The sequence below is a fragment of the Alnus glutinosa genome, chromosome 10 (genome assembly GCF_958979055.1).
Source record: "Alnus glutinosa chromosome 10, dhAlnGlut1.1, whole genome shotgun sequence".
In the NCBI taxonomy this organism is placed as follows: domain Eukaryota; kingdom Viridiplantae; phylum Streptophyta; class Magnoliopsida; order Fagales; family Betulaceae; genus Alnus; species Alnus glutinosa.
Window position 1 is genome coordinate 3,268,834 of NC_084895.1, and position 16,332 is coordinate 3,285,165.

At 31.0% G+C, this 16,332-nt stretch overlaps 2 protein-coding genes across 5 annotated transcripts; one reads left to right on the forward strand and one right to left on the reverse strand.

Annotated features, from left to right (window-relative positions):
* Window positions 1-3,052: 3,052 nt before the first annotated feature.
* Window positions 3,053-5,337, reverse strand: LOC133879499 (rust resistance kinase Lr10-like). 2 transcript variants are annotated; one of them, XM_062318074.1, is made up of 3 exons: window positions 4,573-5,337; window positions 4,297-4,323; window positions 3,053-4,190 (listed from the first exon to the last, which is right to left on the reverse strand). In XM_062318074.1, the coding sequence occupies exons 1-3, from the start codon at window positions 5,294-5,296 to the stop codon at window positions 3,118-3,120; spliced, it is 1,824 nt and encodes a 607-aa protein (XP_062174058.1). In that variant the 5' UTR covers window positions 5,297-5,337; the 3' UTR covers window positions 3,053-3,117. The 2 variants fall into 2 exon arrangements, with proteins under 2 accessions (XP_062174058.1, XP_062174059.1); XM_062318075.1 differs by lacking the exon at window positions 4,297-4,323.
* Window positions 5,338-8,738: 3,401 nt separating this feature from the next.
* On the forward strand, window positions 8,739-15,734 carry LOC133879498 (LEAF RUST 10 DISEASE-RESISTANCE LOCUS RECEPTOR-LIKE PROTEIN KINASE-like 2.3). 3 transcript variants are annotated; one of them, XM_062318072.1, is made up of 6 exons: window positions 8,739-9,672; window positions 9,842-9,868; window positions 10,958-10,990; window positions 11,618-11,659; window positions 14,062-14,103; window positions 14,413-15,734. In XM_062318072.1, exons 1-6 carry the CDS (start codon window positions 8,892-8,894, stop codon window positions 15,486-15,488), a joined length of 2,001 nt encoding a protein of 666 aa, XP_062174056.1. In that variant the 5' UTR covers window positions 8,739-8,891; the 3' UTR covers window positions 15,489-15,734. The 3 variants fall into 3 exon arrangements, with proteins under 3 accessions (XP_062174056.1, XP_062174057.1, XP_062174055.1); XM_062318071.1 differs by having other exon boundaries at window positions 8,740-9,672; window positions 9,836-9,868; XM_062318073.1 differs by lacking the exon at window positions 10,958-10,990 and having other exon boundaries at window positions 9,836-9,868.
* The last annotated feature ends 598 nt before the right edge of the window (window positions 15,735-16,332 follow it).

A 16,332-nucleotide genomic window follows, 5' to 3' on the forward strand; every position in this document is an offset into this window, starting at 1 on the left:
TAAATTCAAATCTTTTCTTAATGGTCATTTTTTTTTTAATATTTGTCTTATTCTAATGATTATATTTTTAAAATTTGTCTTTTCTTAACGGTCATATTTTTATATATTTTTTATCTTAATTTCCTTTACAACTATGTTTTTCTTCCTAATAGACCCACCCGGGCAAGGCAGTACTATGTGATAAACCATGGTGACCAACCAGCCAATAAGAGCATTATTAGTAGTCTCACCAAATTTTATTAACCAAAATAATTAAAAGTCACTTTTTTCTATTTTAGCTATCCACTTTTTTTAAAGCACACTCAATAGCCCTACCATTTTAATTATCCGCAATCACTATTTTATTTAAATAATATTTTTTAAAATAGAGGTTGTGTTTGATATATGAGAGATAAATAAAATAAAATAAAAATTTTGATTATTTTTTATTGTTTTAGCGAGTGAATAGTGCTCACTATTGTTGGTGAGTACCGTTCACTAACCATTTTTTTTTTTTTTTACAAAATTAATGAGGCTACTTGGGACTCATTTTGGCCCATTTCAATAAATTGGCTTACAAAAATAACCAAAAAGCTATTTTGATGAATCTATTAAAATTGCTATAAGGTTAACAAATATGCCATGTACCATTCCATAATTTCCATGCAATACAAAGTGATTGATGTAATAGAATGTTAACTATTTGGCGTGTTGGGTAAACTATTTGCTTTTTTTAAAAAATAAAAATAAAAATAAAATAATAATAATAATAAAAAGTAATTGACGTAATATAAGGTAAAAAAAAAATTGTTAAAAATTAATAAATGCAATATAAAAAGTAAAATTTATTAACGTTATGTTATATAAAAAATAAAATATTTTGAAGATGACTTGTTTTTCTTAAAAGGGAGGCAGTTTGTCCATAAAGTCAGAAAAAGAGAGAGCTTTGAATCCGTTTGGTGGGATTGAATAGACAGAAAATCAGGAAAAAAAAACGAAAAATAAAAATAAAAATAATAATAATAATAAAAAAAAAACTTAAGGGTTCGTCTGTTAAGGCTATTTAAAGATGTTTATTATTTTTATTTTTATTTTTATTGTAAAGTGACGGAAAAGTCGAATAGAATGGACCTCGACCATTAGAGGCAACAATGTGCACTTAGCTAGAATGGACCAATCTTTTTGTCACGAAAGGACAAAGAAAACTAATCCCCAAATATATATATATATTTTTTTAAAAAAAAAAAAAAAAACCGCCAAGCACTTGATCCCGTCAATCTTTTGAAAGAAGAATGCGGTAAATAGTCGCAATATTTATTAAATAATTTTTTTCAAAAATAAAAATCCAGAAAAATCCAACTACTACTGTTATGGGAATGATTACACAAACACATAGTATGATAATTTGTTAAGTTTTAAAGAAACTTAGACCATTTAGATTTGTCAAAGAGAATCTAAACATTTTCAAATAGAAAGTTTTAAGCTAATTTTCGGCATACATTTTCATTATTTTATCATACTTAAATAGAAAATATTACAACTGTAGAGATAAAAATATTTATCCTATAAGGTAAGTATCATATTTGCTCCGTGTACGTAGAATTTCATTTTCATATTACTTCCATATAGGGGATCAACCTCTGCCACAACTATGACCATGGCTCCCACGACAATGGCCAAGGAGACCCATTGCCATGGGTTTCACGAGAGCCACGGCTCCACAGCCATGGGAACGACAACCTTGGTTTGACCCGAGCATTTCACGTTGATTAGGAGTCAAAATTACGCCTTTAGCAAACTTAAGAAATTTTTTTGCAAATATACACCTAACTTTAAAATGTACTAAACTCTCTTAAACAAAAATTTCTTGCAAGTTAAACCATTCATTAGTTTCTGGCATTAAAATAGATAGAAAATGATACGTTTTATACTCAAATTCCCATTAACATTTATAAAATGAACAAATAAATATAATAAAGAAAATTAAGAAAAAAAAGGTGTTGGCCAAGCCACTCTCTTAAGGATGAGGAGATGATTAATTTGCCAACCTCTTAATCACTTTTGGGGGTTGGTCGAACCACCCGTCAGCCCTCTCACTGATTTTAAAGGTGACCAAACCATTCCCTCGCTTATAAGGACCTTAGTCTCAATGTTTCCTTTTTTTTTTTTTCTCTCTCTCTCTTTTATTTTCTAAAAAAAACAAAAAAATGTCGTTTTTACCCAAACAATTTTTAGGGACAAACAAGATATTTGAAGGAAAAAATTAGCACATACGCTTCGTGTATGCAACTTGTCATCCATTTTAACGCAAGACATTAATGGAAGATGTAACGTACAATAAAATGGTGGTTTGAGTTAACGAAATATCATTTTTTTAAAGTTTAGAGGTATAAGGGAAATTGAGGTGTTAGTGAATTTCAAGGGGTTAAATATTGTTTCCTCGTAAAGAAAGTAGAATTTTTTTTTTTCTTAGAAACCCTATGGTCATACTTTGATATAAGAAACAATTGCAATCCCTACACAAACTACAAGATTAACAGTAGTAATGCCCGGGCACAACATTATTGCAATATCTTCGTATCGAACACCCAAATGAATATATATATATATATATATATATATTCATCAAAATTCAAAATCTAATAAATTAAATAGTTCAAAATGGCTCTTCAAATTAATGAATTGTTGATTCTTGAATTCTCGAAAATTCAACAGTCCTGCTTTCAGGATAAATTCCTATGTTTCTGCCTCATAAAAGAACTAGCAGGTTATGGAACAGTACCTTGATTATATAACATAATAAATGATTCTTCTATCTCAAAGATAAATCAAAGAAAAAAATAAAATACGAATAACAAGATAGCAACTGTATATCTTTTTCACATCACATATAGATCTACAATATAATTCGCTTTTACCTCCCATCGAAGAAACAAAAAATATAAGGCCTATTAGACTAGACCTTGATTGGGAAATAATCTAATAACCATACTACCTTTCATTTCAGCAATCTCAAAGTTTCATTTTTTTTTTTTTTTGGGTATTCCTTCATACAATGATTAGCCTTTTGACGTGAAAACAAAAAAATTTATTCATATACATTTACTCTGATTTTGAGATGACTTCTAACACTTAGTTTTAATGCATTGCAGGCATCCCTGAATTGATGCTTTCAGAGCTTGTGGAGGCAAAAGGATTAGGAGGCATGATTAAATTATCTCCTCCTTCTAACATTTGAATTGCACCTTTCATGGAAGGACGGTCCCCTGGATGCCATTGAATGCACCAGAGTCCAACAATTGCAAGTTTCTTTGCAATTATTGCATCTCTATCACTCTCAATAAAGACTTGTAGGTCTTCTTTCTGTTCTATGAGATTGTAGATCCATTCTGGAAAGTAGACTTGGTTAGTGTTCTCCTCAACGTCAACATTTTTCCTCCCTCCAATTATTTCAAGCAACAACATTCCAAAACTATAAACATCTGCTTTATAAGACACATTTCCGAAGTTTCTAGAGAACACTTCGGGTGCAATATAACCCATGGTCCCCCTGGCTGTGGTCATTGACACTACACTTTGATCCTTAGAACACAATTTGGCATGACCGAAATCAGAAATTTTTGGATTGAAGTTTTGGTCTAGCAAAATATTATGAGGTTTGATATCAAAATGGACGATTCTTTGGTCGCACCCTTGGTGAAGATATTCAATTCCATTTGCTATGCCGAGGGCTATTTCTTGCAACTTATCCCAACCAAGAAAACTGTTCTTAGTGTTTGTTGAAGATATGAACTTGTCCAATGATCCACTTGGTAAAAACTCGTAAACTAGAGCTCGTTTAAATCCATCAGCACAAAATCCAACCAAGCGAACCACATTAACATGGTGGATCCTACCAATTGTTCTAACTTCATTGATGAATTCTTCTCCATTTTTCTTGGGCATGTTTAGGATCTTCACCGCAACATAGATTTCATTGGAAAGCTTTCCTTTAAACACCGTTCCATAAGCTCCTTCACCTAGCTTATCAGCAAATTGACTTGTAATCCTTTTAATATCAGCATACAAATACCTTGTGGGCTTAAAATTTTTGTAATCATCCAAAAACTTTTGGATCTTTGCTTGATTTGCCTTTTCTACTTTATCATATCTATAGATATAGTAGAGTGCAAAGACCGCTAGTACTAATAGAAATGAACCTACGGAAACACCTGCATGTTAAACAATTAATCACCGGTCAAGATATATAATTTCCATGCATATGCCCAACAATATATTAATTAAATATTTCAAATTAATGACCAGTGAACAACTTACCAATAGCCACTAATTTTTTTGATTCACCTGTAAAAGATTTTAACATAATTAGCTTCTCATTGTTAAATTAAGCTTTTAAATCAAGTAATGATTTAACATCACATCAGAATAAAAGGTCTTAAGTTTGAACCTTATTTTTGAGCTCATGTATACATGATGGAGAGTGTTAAATATTGACTAAATAATTAAATTTATCATTTCCTATTATCTTAAGCTTTTAATATCTATTAGAAAACAAAAAAATCATTATAGAGGCGGATATATACACACACATACCTCTGGTGTGTTTAGGTCGTTGTCTAGGGAAGCACTCAGTTTCTGAGCCATTGCCCATGTTCTTCAATCTACAATTCTTCCCTTTCCCTTCACAGTGCTTGCATGCTGGACTGTTCCACTTCAATTCCAAAACTTTATCATCTCCGAGCATTATTTTATATGGAATTGATTGAACATCGTACATCTTCCTACAAGATAATGCGGGCAAGTAGCTGATGTCACCATACCTATCGGTGGCATAAACTCGGTAATTGCCAGGGCCACTAAGACAGGAGATCCGGTGGGATCTACTGTTGTCTATTCCTTTTGCTTGGGAACAATTGAATAAGGAATAGCCATTACTGTCATCAGAATTCATGTAGTCTTGGTTGAAATGAAAAGGCGAGGAAGATAAATTGAATCGCTGAAGCTGTCTTGGGAAGCAATGATCTGGGTCATATAAATGAATTACCTGAGATTTGTAGTCAATCTTTTTAACGAAGAGCTTTACTGAAACGGGCAGCTCGAGCAGAGTATCGTTTGTATCAGTGCAGGAAAGATTGAAGCCAGGAAAACCACAGTGATCTTGCTGCCTGTTTTTGAGTCCGAAAGGAAATCGGACGGGTGGGCCGTGGCGTCCACACCGTAATTCAGAACACTCATTTTGGCCTTCTCCATGCCCTACTACGAGGAAAGCAAGAAGCAGTAAGAAGTAGGAGATTCCCCCTTGTAAGGAAATATCCATCTTAATTTGTGTTTCTCAGATCAATGTTAGAAATTAGAACAAACAAGCTACTAGCTACCATAAATAATTTGTTTCGTGGCACACACAAATTGACTCAGCCAAGTTTTATTATAATTTTCATTGAAATTAACATCAAAGTCTATCAACAAATATGGTCCCAGTCCCAATTGACATATTAAAAAACAAAAGTGGTCCAAGACTTGTCGGTGGGTAAAAGAGTTTGAGGAAAAAGTGGCGATAAAAAAAAACTCCTTATAGACTCACCTTCTTATACGGGGTGAAGCTCATGTGACATGTAGGTCTCATCCATGTTAGATGATGGATGTGTAAAGACTCATAAAATATATATATATTTTTAAACTATAATTTAATTGTCAATGTCTCTCAAACTACCCATTATATCAATATCTACATCTCAAACTACTAAGAACATGTCAATATCTTCTTAAGACTAATAAAGATTATTTCAAAGACCCTATGTTTTACTTGGAAAAGATTATTTCAATTAAGAAGCTGCAGGGTTATTTGGAAAAGGTTCCTACATACTCACATTTTCTTAAAAAAAAAAACTTGAAACTTTTACCAGGGAGTGAGAAGTGTATATGTAGGATGGAAATGTGTAAGGACATGTTCGACAAGAGATTTACTAGCTTATTGGTGTATCTCTGATTATATTCTTTTAGATAGTTATGTTTTGTGTTTTTCACTGCTGGTCTTGTTGTACAATAGGTGTTTTTTATGATTTGGTTAGTTGTGTTTCTTTCTTACGTAACACTTCCACAAATAAACAAAATTATATTGTAACATGAAATCAAAATTAGTAATGCATTAGGACTTAAAAAAATTAAAACATGCCCAAATTATCTTCAAAATGGTTTAAAATACACCATAATAGAGACCAAGAGAAGGTCTCAAAGACTAAAATATATATGCTTAATACTTTATATACAAATATCGGATAATAACTACATTTAACAACCGTAATAACCACAAAGATACTGTTAGTAATAATATTATGCTAATGTAGATATCTAAAAGTGATATCCGTATCTATATTTCTATAGAACACTACTGGATAACATTTTAGTGGGTGATTGAATTGAAAGTTGAAATATATTAAGAAACAATTATTTTATGTCTTTTCATTTAGGTATATTTTCTTAACACTTAACATATAGTAATTTTATTTTTTATATATTGATTTAACCTTCAATCTTAATATATTTATTATGCATTCTTTGACGCCCACCCCTATCTTAATAAATTACTCATTCATACTTTGGCTTCGTCAATAAAAATTAAAAAATGCTATACATACTCTCAAGACTTAATTAGTTTCTGACATACTTGACAGTAAGAGTCATCCATAATTGAATGTTATATTGTACTTTTATTCATTATTTTATTTAAGGGGTGTTACAAAAACACCCATAGTTTCTGACTTACGCTCTCATAAAGGTGGAGCACCCCCCCCCCCACCCACATGGGTTCGATCAATGCAAGAAGATAAGTATAAATTATAATAGATGTCTGGGAAGTGGTATTTTTAACTTTTTCCTTTATTTAATGGCAGGGCCGGCCCGATATATTTGGGGGCCTTAGGCGAAAATTTTAAGTGAGACCTTTTATTTAAAATTAAATATAAATTAAATATTATTTTATTTAAAATTATATTTTTATTTAAAATGCATTCTTCTCGCTTTTTGGGATGCAAAATTACTTATTAAGTTCTTATATTCAAGTTTTTTTAACATTTCCTTTTCAATTGATAATATGGCTAATCCATTTAATCTTTCTTGTGACATTGTTGATCTTAGGTATGATTTTATTAATTTCAATTTTGAAAAACTTCTTTCTGCAGAAGCAACTGTAATTGGTATTGTCAATAAAATTCTATAAGCGATACTTGCATTAGAAAAAGAATCAAGTCTTTTTATATAATTTAATGTGTCAATTGGAGCACTTTCTTCTATTTGTAAAATTTCTGTTAAAACTTTTAGCTCTGAAAATAAATCTAAGCCATCAATATCATCTTTTAGAAAACCTTCAAGATTAAAACATTTTTTTTGCAAACTATCATCGTCTAGTGATTTTAATTTCTTAAAATTAAATAAAAAACCAAAAATATTTTCATACATCTGAAATTGTTCAAACCTACTTTGAATTGAAGAAATAGCTTGATCTACTATATATAAGAAATAATCAATTCTAAAAGATTCTTCAGCAGATTGTGTTGTCTCATCATTGGCAATCTCATCAAACTGTTTCTTTCTTCGAATTATACGTTTTTCATGAAATAAACACGATTTATGTAAAAAAAAAATTATATATATTATGACTATAATAAAATAAATTAAAAAATAGAACAAGAAAACCTGATTTGTCAAAGATTGAATTCTCCTTAATCTTTATAGTAGGATTAACTAACACTTTTAACCTGCACAAAGAAAGACAAATTAGTATAAAAATATTTCTTAAAATCAAATAAAAAAATTAATGTAATTGATTGATTAATTTTTTTGGTAACTAACCCTTTTTCTTTTTTATCGCTGAGTAAATATGGAATGATTTTAAGGACTGAATCCTAAGTTATAGGGAAAGAATGAAAATAGAGAAGAAGAGAGAAATTCAAATTTTGAATAGAATTGACGTGAGTAGAGAACTTGAAATAAAAAAAGGAAACTTATATAGACTCTAATACATAAACGTTGGATGTAGCTAAAAAAAAAAAAAAAAAAAGAAGGTACGTTGGGCGTATAGGATTTCCATCTTCAAGAAGACTTTTCATCTTTCAAGAAGACTTTCCATCTTTCCATCTTAGCATTTTTTTTTTTTCATCCTACTTATAGGATGTAACTTAAAAAAAGAATAAAAAAGAAAAAGAAAAAAGAGGAACGCTGGGCGTTGCGTACAGGACTTTTCATCTTCACTAGGCTTTCCATCTTTCAAAAAAAACTTTCCATCTTCTTTCACTCTTAGCATTTAATTTTTTTTTTTTTTTTTTTTCATCCTGAACGTTGGGCGTAAAGGGCAATCTACTTAATTATGTTTTTATTTTTTATTTTTTTCTGTATTTTTTAATGAGACTTTTCATCTTCATTGATATTTCCTAAATTGGGGCCTTATTAATTTTATTTTTACCAGATTTTGGGGCTTTAATCGGGGCCTTATTAATTTTATTTTTACCAGATTTTGGGGCCTTATTAATTTTATTTTTAGTTTTTACCATATTTTGGAGCCTTATTAAAGTGTATTGATGACATTTAATTTTTTTTTTTTTTTTTTAAAAAAAATTATTAATAATTTTTTATTGGGCCTTATTAAATTGGGGGCCTTAGGCGACCGCCTAATTCGCCTAAGGCCCCAGCCGGCCCTGTTTAATGGTGATTCTTATTGCAACTTGCACAATACACATGCTGCCATTCTTGAAAGCCTCGTGGTCGCTTTTAGCCCACTCGACGAGAACACTGTAAGCCGCCTTGGTCAATTCCCCAACAGCAATGAGTGACCGAGTCTTCTCCGATGGCGCCGTTGAATCCATTCCGTCTCTCATAAGTTCATAATCTTCTCTCTCTCTCTCTCTTTCTCTCTAAAAATGGCAAGAGGAATGCTCTTTCTTATTCTTCCTGTACTCATAGTTCATGAAACTTGTAGTGCGAAAGATGGTGAACACTGTGCTCCTTCTTCCTGCGGTAATATCCAGAACATAAGCTATCCGTTCGCTCTAAAAAGCGACCCAGAAACCTGCGGCGATCCAAGGTATAGGCTTTCATGTGAGAACAATCAGACGCTGTTATACTTGTATGCCGGAAAATACAACGTACGGGAAATCAATTACAGTAACTTCAGAATCCGAGTTTCAGACTCCGGTATTCAGGAGAATGATAATCACTCCTTCATCCCTCATTATTTTCTGAAGTTAGAAAATTTCACTTCAGGGGATCCATATGTCACAGAGTTTCCATATAACTCAAAGGGCCTGTTTACTGGGACGATACCGAATGTCTTTAACTTTCCCGGATTGAGACTATCAGAGCCTGCGGTTTTCGTGAATTGCGAAAAGCCAGCGATTTCTTCATTTTATGTCAACATTTCTGCTTGCTTTATTAACTCTTCCAAGAGCTATAGATATATTCAGGTTGGTACAACGGGTCCAGCGTATGTGGAGGACACGTGTCAAGTTGAGCAAATTTCTCTGACGACGGGGAAAAGATTTTACCCGGAAAACATTTCCTGTTCAGACGTCCACAATGATATATTGGTATATGGTTTTGAGCTTTCATGGCACCAAGTTTATTGTGGAAGCTGCGCCGGAAGAGATGACGTCTGCTACCAAGATGACGCCAACAATGTTCGTTGCTTCACTGTAAATAATGGTGCGCAAGAAATTCTTATTTTGCTTTTGCATATTTCTTTCTTTTCAGAATTCTTTTCATAAATAGCTTAAGATATTTATTCTAGTTTGGCATATATATATCATGACTTGATTTTTAATTCTAAGTATCAAAAAAGTGATTTAATTCTTTTCTTTTTTCAAAGGAAAAAGAGGATTCCTTCAAAAACTATACCAAGGTGAGGTTTCTATCTCAAAAAGTGGTTTGATATATATATATATATATAATCACACAAAAAAATAGAATTTGGATGAGTTGTTCTTGTGCATGCAATGGTTGATCTCATAAATAAATATTTTTCTTTCTGGATTTCGTTATTTCTGGTGTGACAAATTATTATTTTGGATAGTAAAAAAGTAAAAAAGAATAGAAGGAAAATCTTTACTTGTCACCCCTTATGTTTTATCATTTTTGTAATTATATCGTAAACTTTAAAAAGTCTCAATTTAGTATATTTATCTTTCAAAATTTCTTTTTTAAATTTTACCTCTCTGTTAGTATATATTTTCTGTTAAATCCTAATGGATGAATGCCAAAATTTCTAAAATATCTATAATTTCTTTTAGGAAAAAAAAATGCAAGGATTTAGGCATCATGGTCAGAATTTAATGGAATTTGTAAAATTACTTGTTCCTAAATCTTCTCAAAAAAATTATATATATGTAACAGAAGGTATTTTGAGAAGGACAAAAATTTCCTAAGATCTGGTTTGTAGGAAATTTCCTCCAAACTACATACAAAAAAGACTTGTCCTTTAAACATGTGAGAATCATATGTTTTTTATTAATGCTATTAAAAAGGCATGTAAGAAATACATGCTATTTAAATAATACGTGTTTCTCATATGCCAAGTGACACATGTCAATCTTATATGTGGGTTGTAAAAAATTTCTTACAAACCGGTTTGTATGAAACTTTTGTCATTTTGAGAATTTTGACAAGATTTAACGAAAATCCTAACAGAATGATGAAATTGAAAAAAATTACAAGATGAATAGACTAAATTGACACTTTTTAAATTTTAAAGGTATAATTACTAATGTGATTAAACAGAAGGGGTGGTAAGTGAAATCTTTCTTAGAAAAGAATTAAATAAGTCAAATATATGGAAGAAATTTTTTGGTGCAAACCCGATACCAAACCAATGTAATAAGAATATACCTGAGTATATATATTTAATGTAGTTTAGCATTAATATAAGAATAATGACTTGATTCTTAATTAGAGTTTCTAAATGCTAATATTATTATTTTGTTTGTCAAACCAGGAGTCCGTGACTGCATAAGTTGGGTGTATAATGGTGAGGTTTCTATCTCAACTTTTTAGACTTTGTTTAGGCTAATGTGAGAGGGTACCTACGAGGTCCGTCTAGTTAGGTTCTATAAGATCGATGTCCATGTTTCCTCACATTTAGCTGATTGAATTGCCAACAATCCGGACAGTTAATTGTTGAGAATCCGGATCCATGCCCGAGTGTATTAGTTTTTTTAATTCATTAATAATTATCGAAAGAACAAGCAAAGGAAAAATATCTAATTCCCTAGCAATCCGACAGCTAAGTATTTCGGAATTCGGATCCATGTGCCTGTATTTGTAATTTTGATTTAGTTTTCTAATTCATTAATAATTGTCAAAAAAAAAAAAAAAAAAGGAAAGGAAAAATATCTAATTTCTTAAGTAATTATATTGAATAAAATTTTTCCTTTTACAAGCCTAAAATTGGCTAATTATTCCCCCCCGGCCCAGCTATGGTTTAACTAAATATAATGAGAAGGCGAAGAAACAAAGGCTAAACCCAATTAAAAGCCCAGAAATGCATGTAAAGTATTCATGTTTATACAGTTGTTTATATTTTTAGGCCTTATAATTTTCAAATTATTTAACTCATCTTTTTACTAATTAATGTCTTTTTTATACTTTTTTGCAGATTTTGTTTTGGATGGAACCGTTGGACAACGGCTGAGTATCCGTAAGAACTTGTATTTCTTCTTTGATCCTCTTTAATTGTAAAAGCATGAAAAAAAAAACACATGAAAACGACATGAAACTATTAATGACATTTACAGGAAAAAGACAACGTTAACAGATACTGTACTGCCTAATTACTATGATTTAAGAAGGCAATTAAACAATTGCAAGTTGCAACTATATATATTTTCGACCTCAAATAAAAAAAAAATGCTAAATATAGTTTAAAAAGAGAAAATAGGCTTTAAAGGTGTTAACTTTTCAGGTTTTTTATTATTATTATTTAGGAGTATACCGTGGAGCAAAATTTGTAATTGTGAGTTTTAATAGGCTTTAAAGGTGTTAACTTTTCAGATTTTTTTTTTTTTTTTTTTTTTTTTTTTTTTAAAAAAACTTTCTTCTTCTAACCAAATCTCTCTCAAATAAACTTGACTTTTAATTCTTCTAGCTCCATTCTTCTTCGTTTTTTCATTTTCTTATGACCTTTCTTCGTTTTTTCATTTTTATTTTTCCATGTTCTCTTTCTAATTAATTAGCTTTCACCTGATGAGCAAGAGTTTAGTTGTGAGAGATGGTTTTTTTTTTTCCAAATTTTTTTTCCAAATTTTTTCTTCACAATAGGATCGTGATGGTTCTTAAAAGCAAGTTTACTTGATGGTTCTTTTATGCTCATGAGTATTCCTTTTTTTTTTTTAGCAAATTTTTGTTCTTTCTCTTCAAAATTTTTATTTTTATTTTCAGATCCACAAGTTCTATTTTATTTTATTTTATTTTTGTCCTAAACGAAGCAATTTTTTTCCTATTTTTATCTTCCAGTTTTTTGTCCTAAATGAAACAATTTTTTTGCTTTTTGCTTTTTTTTTTTTTTTTTTTTTTCACAAATAACAAAGAGGAAGGGGTTAAAGGGAAAAAGAAGAAGAAGAAGAAGAAGGGGTTAGAAGAATTAAAGGTAGGTTTATTTGAGAGAGATTAGATTAGAGGAAGAAAGGTTTAAGAAAAAAGAAAAAGAAAAACAAGCCGGAAGTTAACATCGTTAAAGTTTATTAAAAGTCACATGCACATCTCACATGTTTTTGGACACTTATCAGCTTATTAAACCGGTTTGTAGCTAATTTTTGTCGATACGGATCCATGCCCGAGTGTATTAGTTTTTTTAATTCATTAATAATTATCAAAAGAACAGGCAAAGGAAAAATATCTAATTCCCTAGCAATTCGACAGCTAATTAAGTACTTAGGAATTCGGATCCATGTTCCAGTGTATTTGTAATTTTGATTTAGTTTTCTAATTCATAAATATTCTAACTTAGCTGAAAGCTCGTTTAGTGGTTTAGAGCATCTCCAGTAATAATAGTCAAAGTAGCTATTAAAAAAGTACAACTCTCAATTTAAGTTGCTTTTTTTTTTTTTAGGGATAATTGCACCACTGGTCCTTGTGGTTAGCCTAAATTACAAATCACTCTATGTGGTACAAAAAGTTCATGCATGGTACTTGTGGTAAACTATAATTACGAATCACTCTCAGAACCCGTTTTCTGTCCAGCCACCAAGTTAACAGATTCCGTTAGTTTGCCATATCATACTCAATAGAAAATAGACGCGTGTCCACTACGATAAAAAAAAAAAAAAAATGTAAATATATTAAAAATATAAACAAATAAAACTTAAATTTTTTATTTTTTTTGAAAAAAAAAAATAGTGAAGGGCAGCCACCTCTTCACTACTTTCTATTATTTTTTTATTTTTTTTTAAAAAATAATTTTTAATTTTATTTTTTATATTTTTAATATGTTTATTTATTTATTTATTTTTGTAATGAACACGTGTCGATTTTCTATTGGGTATGACGTGGCAAACTAACAGAATTTATTAACTTTATAGACAGAAAACGGGTTGCATTTATTTTCTAACAGATTTTCTCCAATAGATTTTCTATTATATTCCCTACTTGCATTTAAATATTATTTTGTGTGAGAAAAAGTGATAAAGAGATAAGGACACAGAGAAAGATAAAGAAAGAAAGGGAGCGAAAAAATAATAAGAAAACTCTTTGTAGTATTAACAGTTCTGTTGAACATGAAAAAAAGGCTTATAACAATCAAATTTGACTATTATAAACCATTTACGTATTCAATTGAAAATGCTCTAATTACAAGCCTAAAATGGGCAAATTACTCGCCCCGGCACAGCTGTGGTTTAACTAAATATATTGAGAAGGCGAAGAAACAATGGCTAAACCCAATTAAAAGCCCAGACATGCATGTAAAGTATTCGATCAGGTTTATATAGTTGTTTATATTTCTTATTAAGCATGGGCCAAGAGAATTTTTTGGCCTTAAAATTTTCAAATTATTTAAATCATCTTTTTACTAATTAATATGTCTTTTTTATATTTTTTTTGCAGATTATACTGTGTATGAACAACTGACGATCATCAAGAGTATCGGTAAGAACTTGTATTTCTTCTTTGATCCTCTTTAATTGTTCGATCATTTAGTAGATTGTAAAGCATGAAGAAAAAAAAAAAAAAAATACACATGAAAACGAAATAAAACTATTAACGACATTTACAGGAAAAAGACAAACACATACTATACTGCTTAATTACTATGATTTAAGAAGCCAAAGCGTTGCGTGCAATTAGTTGCAACTATATATATTTTCAACCCCAAATAAAAAAAAAAAAATGCTAAAATAGTTTAAGAGAAAATTTCTCTTCTTTACTTACAATTAATTTGGTGATATTCCTGCACAGGTGTATACCATGGAGCAAAAGTTGTATTGGTCGGTCCATTCCTGATTGCATATTTGGTATATAAATGGCGTAGGAGGCATTTGTCGGCGTATGATAGTGTTGAAGAATTTCTTCAAGGCCAAAACAACCTCATGCCAATAAGGTATTCTTACTCAGAAATTAAGAAGATCACTAAAAATTTTAAGGACAAATTAGGTGAAGGAGGCTTTGGCACTGTATATAAAGGAACCCTTCGAAGTGGTTGTGTCGTAGCTATAAAGAAGTTAATTAGTAAGTCCAAAGCTAATGGGCAAGACTTTATCAATGAGGTAGCAACCATTGGAAGGATTCACCATGTTAATGTAGTGCGACTCATCGGTTATTGTGTTGAAGGATCAAAGCGGGCTCTTGTATATGAGTTCATGCCTAGCGGATCTTTGAATAATTATATTTTCTTGCAAGAAGGAAATATCCTTTTAAGTTACGACAAAATGTACGGTATTGCTCTAGGTGTGGCTCGTGGGATTCAATATTTGCATCAAGGATGTGACATGCAGATTTTGCATTTTGATATCAAGCCTCATAACATTCTTCTTGATGAAAACTTTACTCCCAAAATTTCTGACTTTGGCCTTGCAAAACTGTATCCGGTAGATCAAAGCATTGTTTCTTTGGCTGCTGCAAGAGGAACACATGGATATATGGCTCCTGAGTTGTTCTACAAAAACATTGGATTCGTTTCATCTAAAGCTGATGTATATAGTTTTGGAATGTTATTGTTGGAAATGGCTGGAAGAAGAAAAAACTTGAATGCAGATGTTGACCATTTAAGCCAAATTTACTTCCCTACTTGGGCTTATGACCAGTTGCATGATGGAAAGGATATAGAAATGGAAAATTCTACAGAGGACGAGAAGAGAGTAGTTAAGAAGATTATCATAGTCGCGTTATGGTGTATACAATTGAAGCCTATTGATCGTCCTTCAATGTACAAAGTGGTAGAAATGCTTGAAGAAGAAGTTGAATTCTTACAAATGCCTCCCAAACCTTCCCTATTACCAACAGAAAGATCCACAACTGTTGTCATAGGGAATTGAAAGCTCATCATGTCAATTAGATAATTTAAGTGAATCAACTCAATTATTTTAGATGCAAATTAATTGATATGTTTGTCTGCTTTTCTTTTTCTTTTTTTTTTTCTCTTTATTTTTTTCAAGAAGATATGTTTGTGTGCTGGGCAAGTAGTTTTTTCACATATATATTGGCAGCACAAAGATGTTGATATTTTTATGTAACAAATAAGATTTTCTTTGATATATGATATATAAATATCCATATTTCCATGTTTGAATTCTTCATGCTCGATCATACTTGATCACTGAAGTGAGCTTCAGTTTAAGAAGGTATGCTGGTATTCTTCATTTTCCAGTAGTCATCATCTGCTTTATCAATTTGTCATATTGGATTGAACCAATCCTTGACATTTGGAGATAAATCTTGGTCTCGATTAATTAATTTTTACTTTTAAACGTTGAAGATAATGAACCAATTGAGCAACTATTTTTTGCAAGCTTGGGAAGAATGGAATTTCAAATCTTTGGTTAAATGTTCCAAGTCAACCAATTGAGAAGCCTTTGGGTCCCCATGTATGTGTTGGGTTTGCATTGATTCATATGCTTGCAGAGGGATAGTGGAGATAGGGATTGAGATTCACTATGATTAAGCTGCTTGAACTTCATAGAAATTCGAATCATTTAAGAGAGGAATGTATACTCACCTACTCGGCTGTTCCTAACAAATTTGTTCATAATCTTGTTAAGATTCATTACATTTAAGCTGCTTTAATTTCATAGAAATTCGAATATATAATTTAAGAAAGAAGAATGTAGAACTCACCTGTCCCAGGTAGGTGTGTTATTAAAAGAGAGAAAACTTTATCTT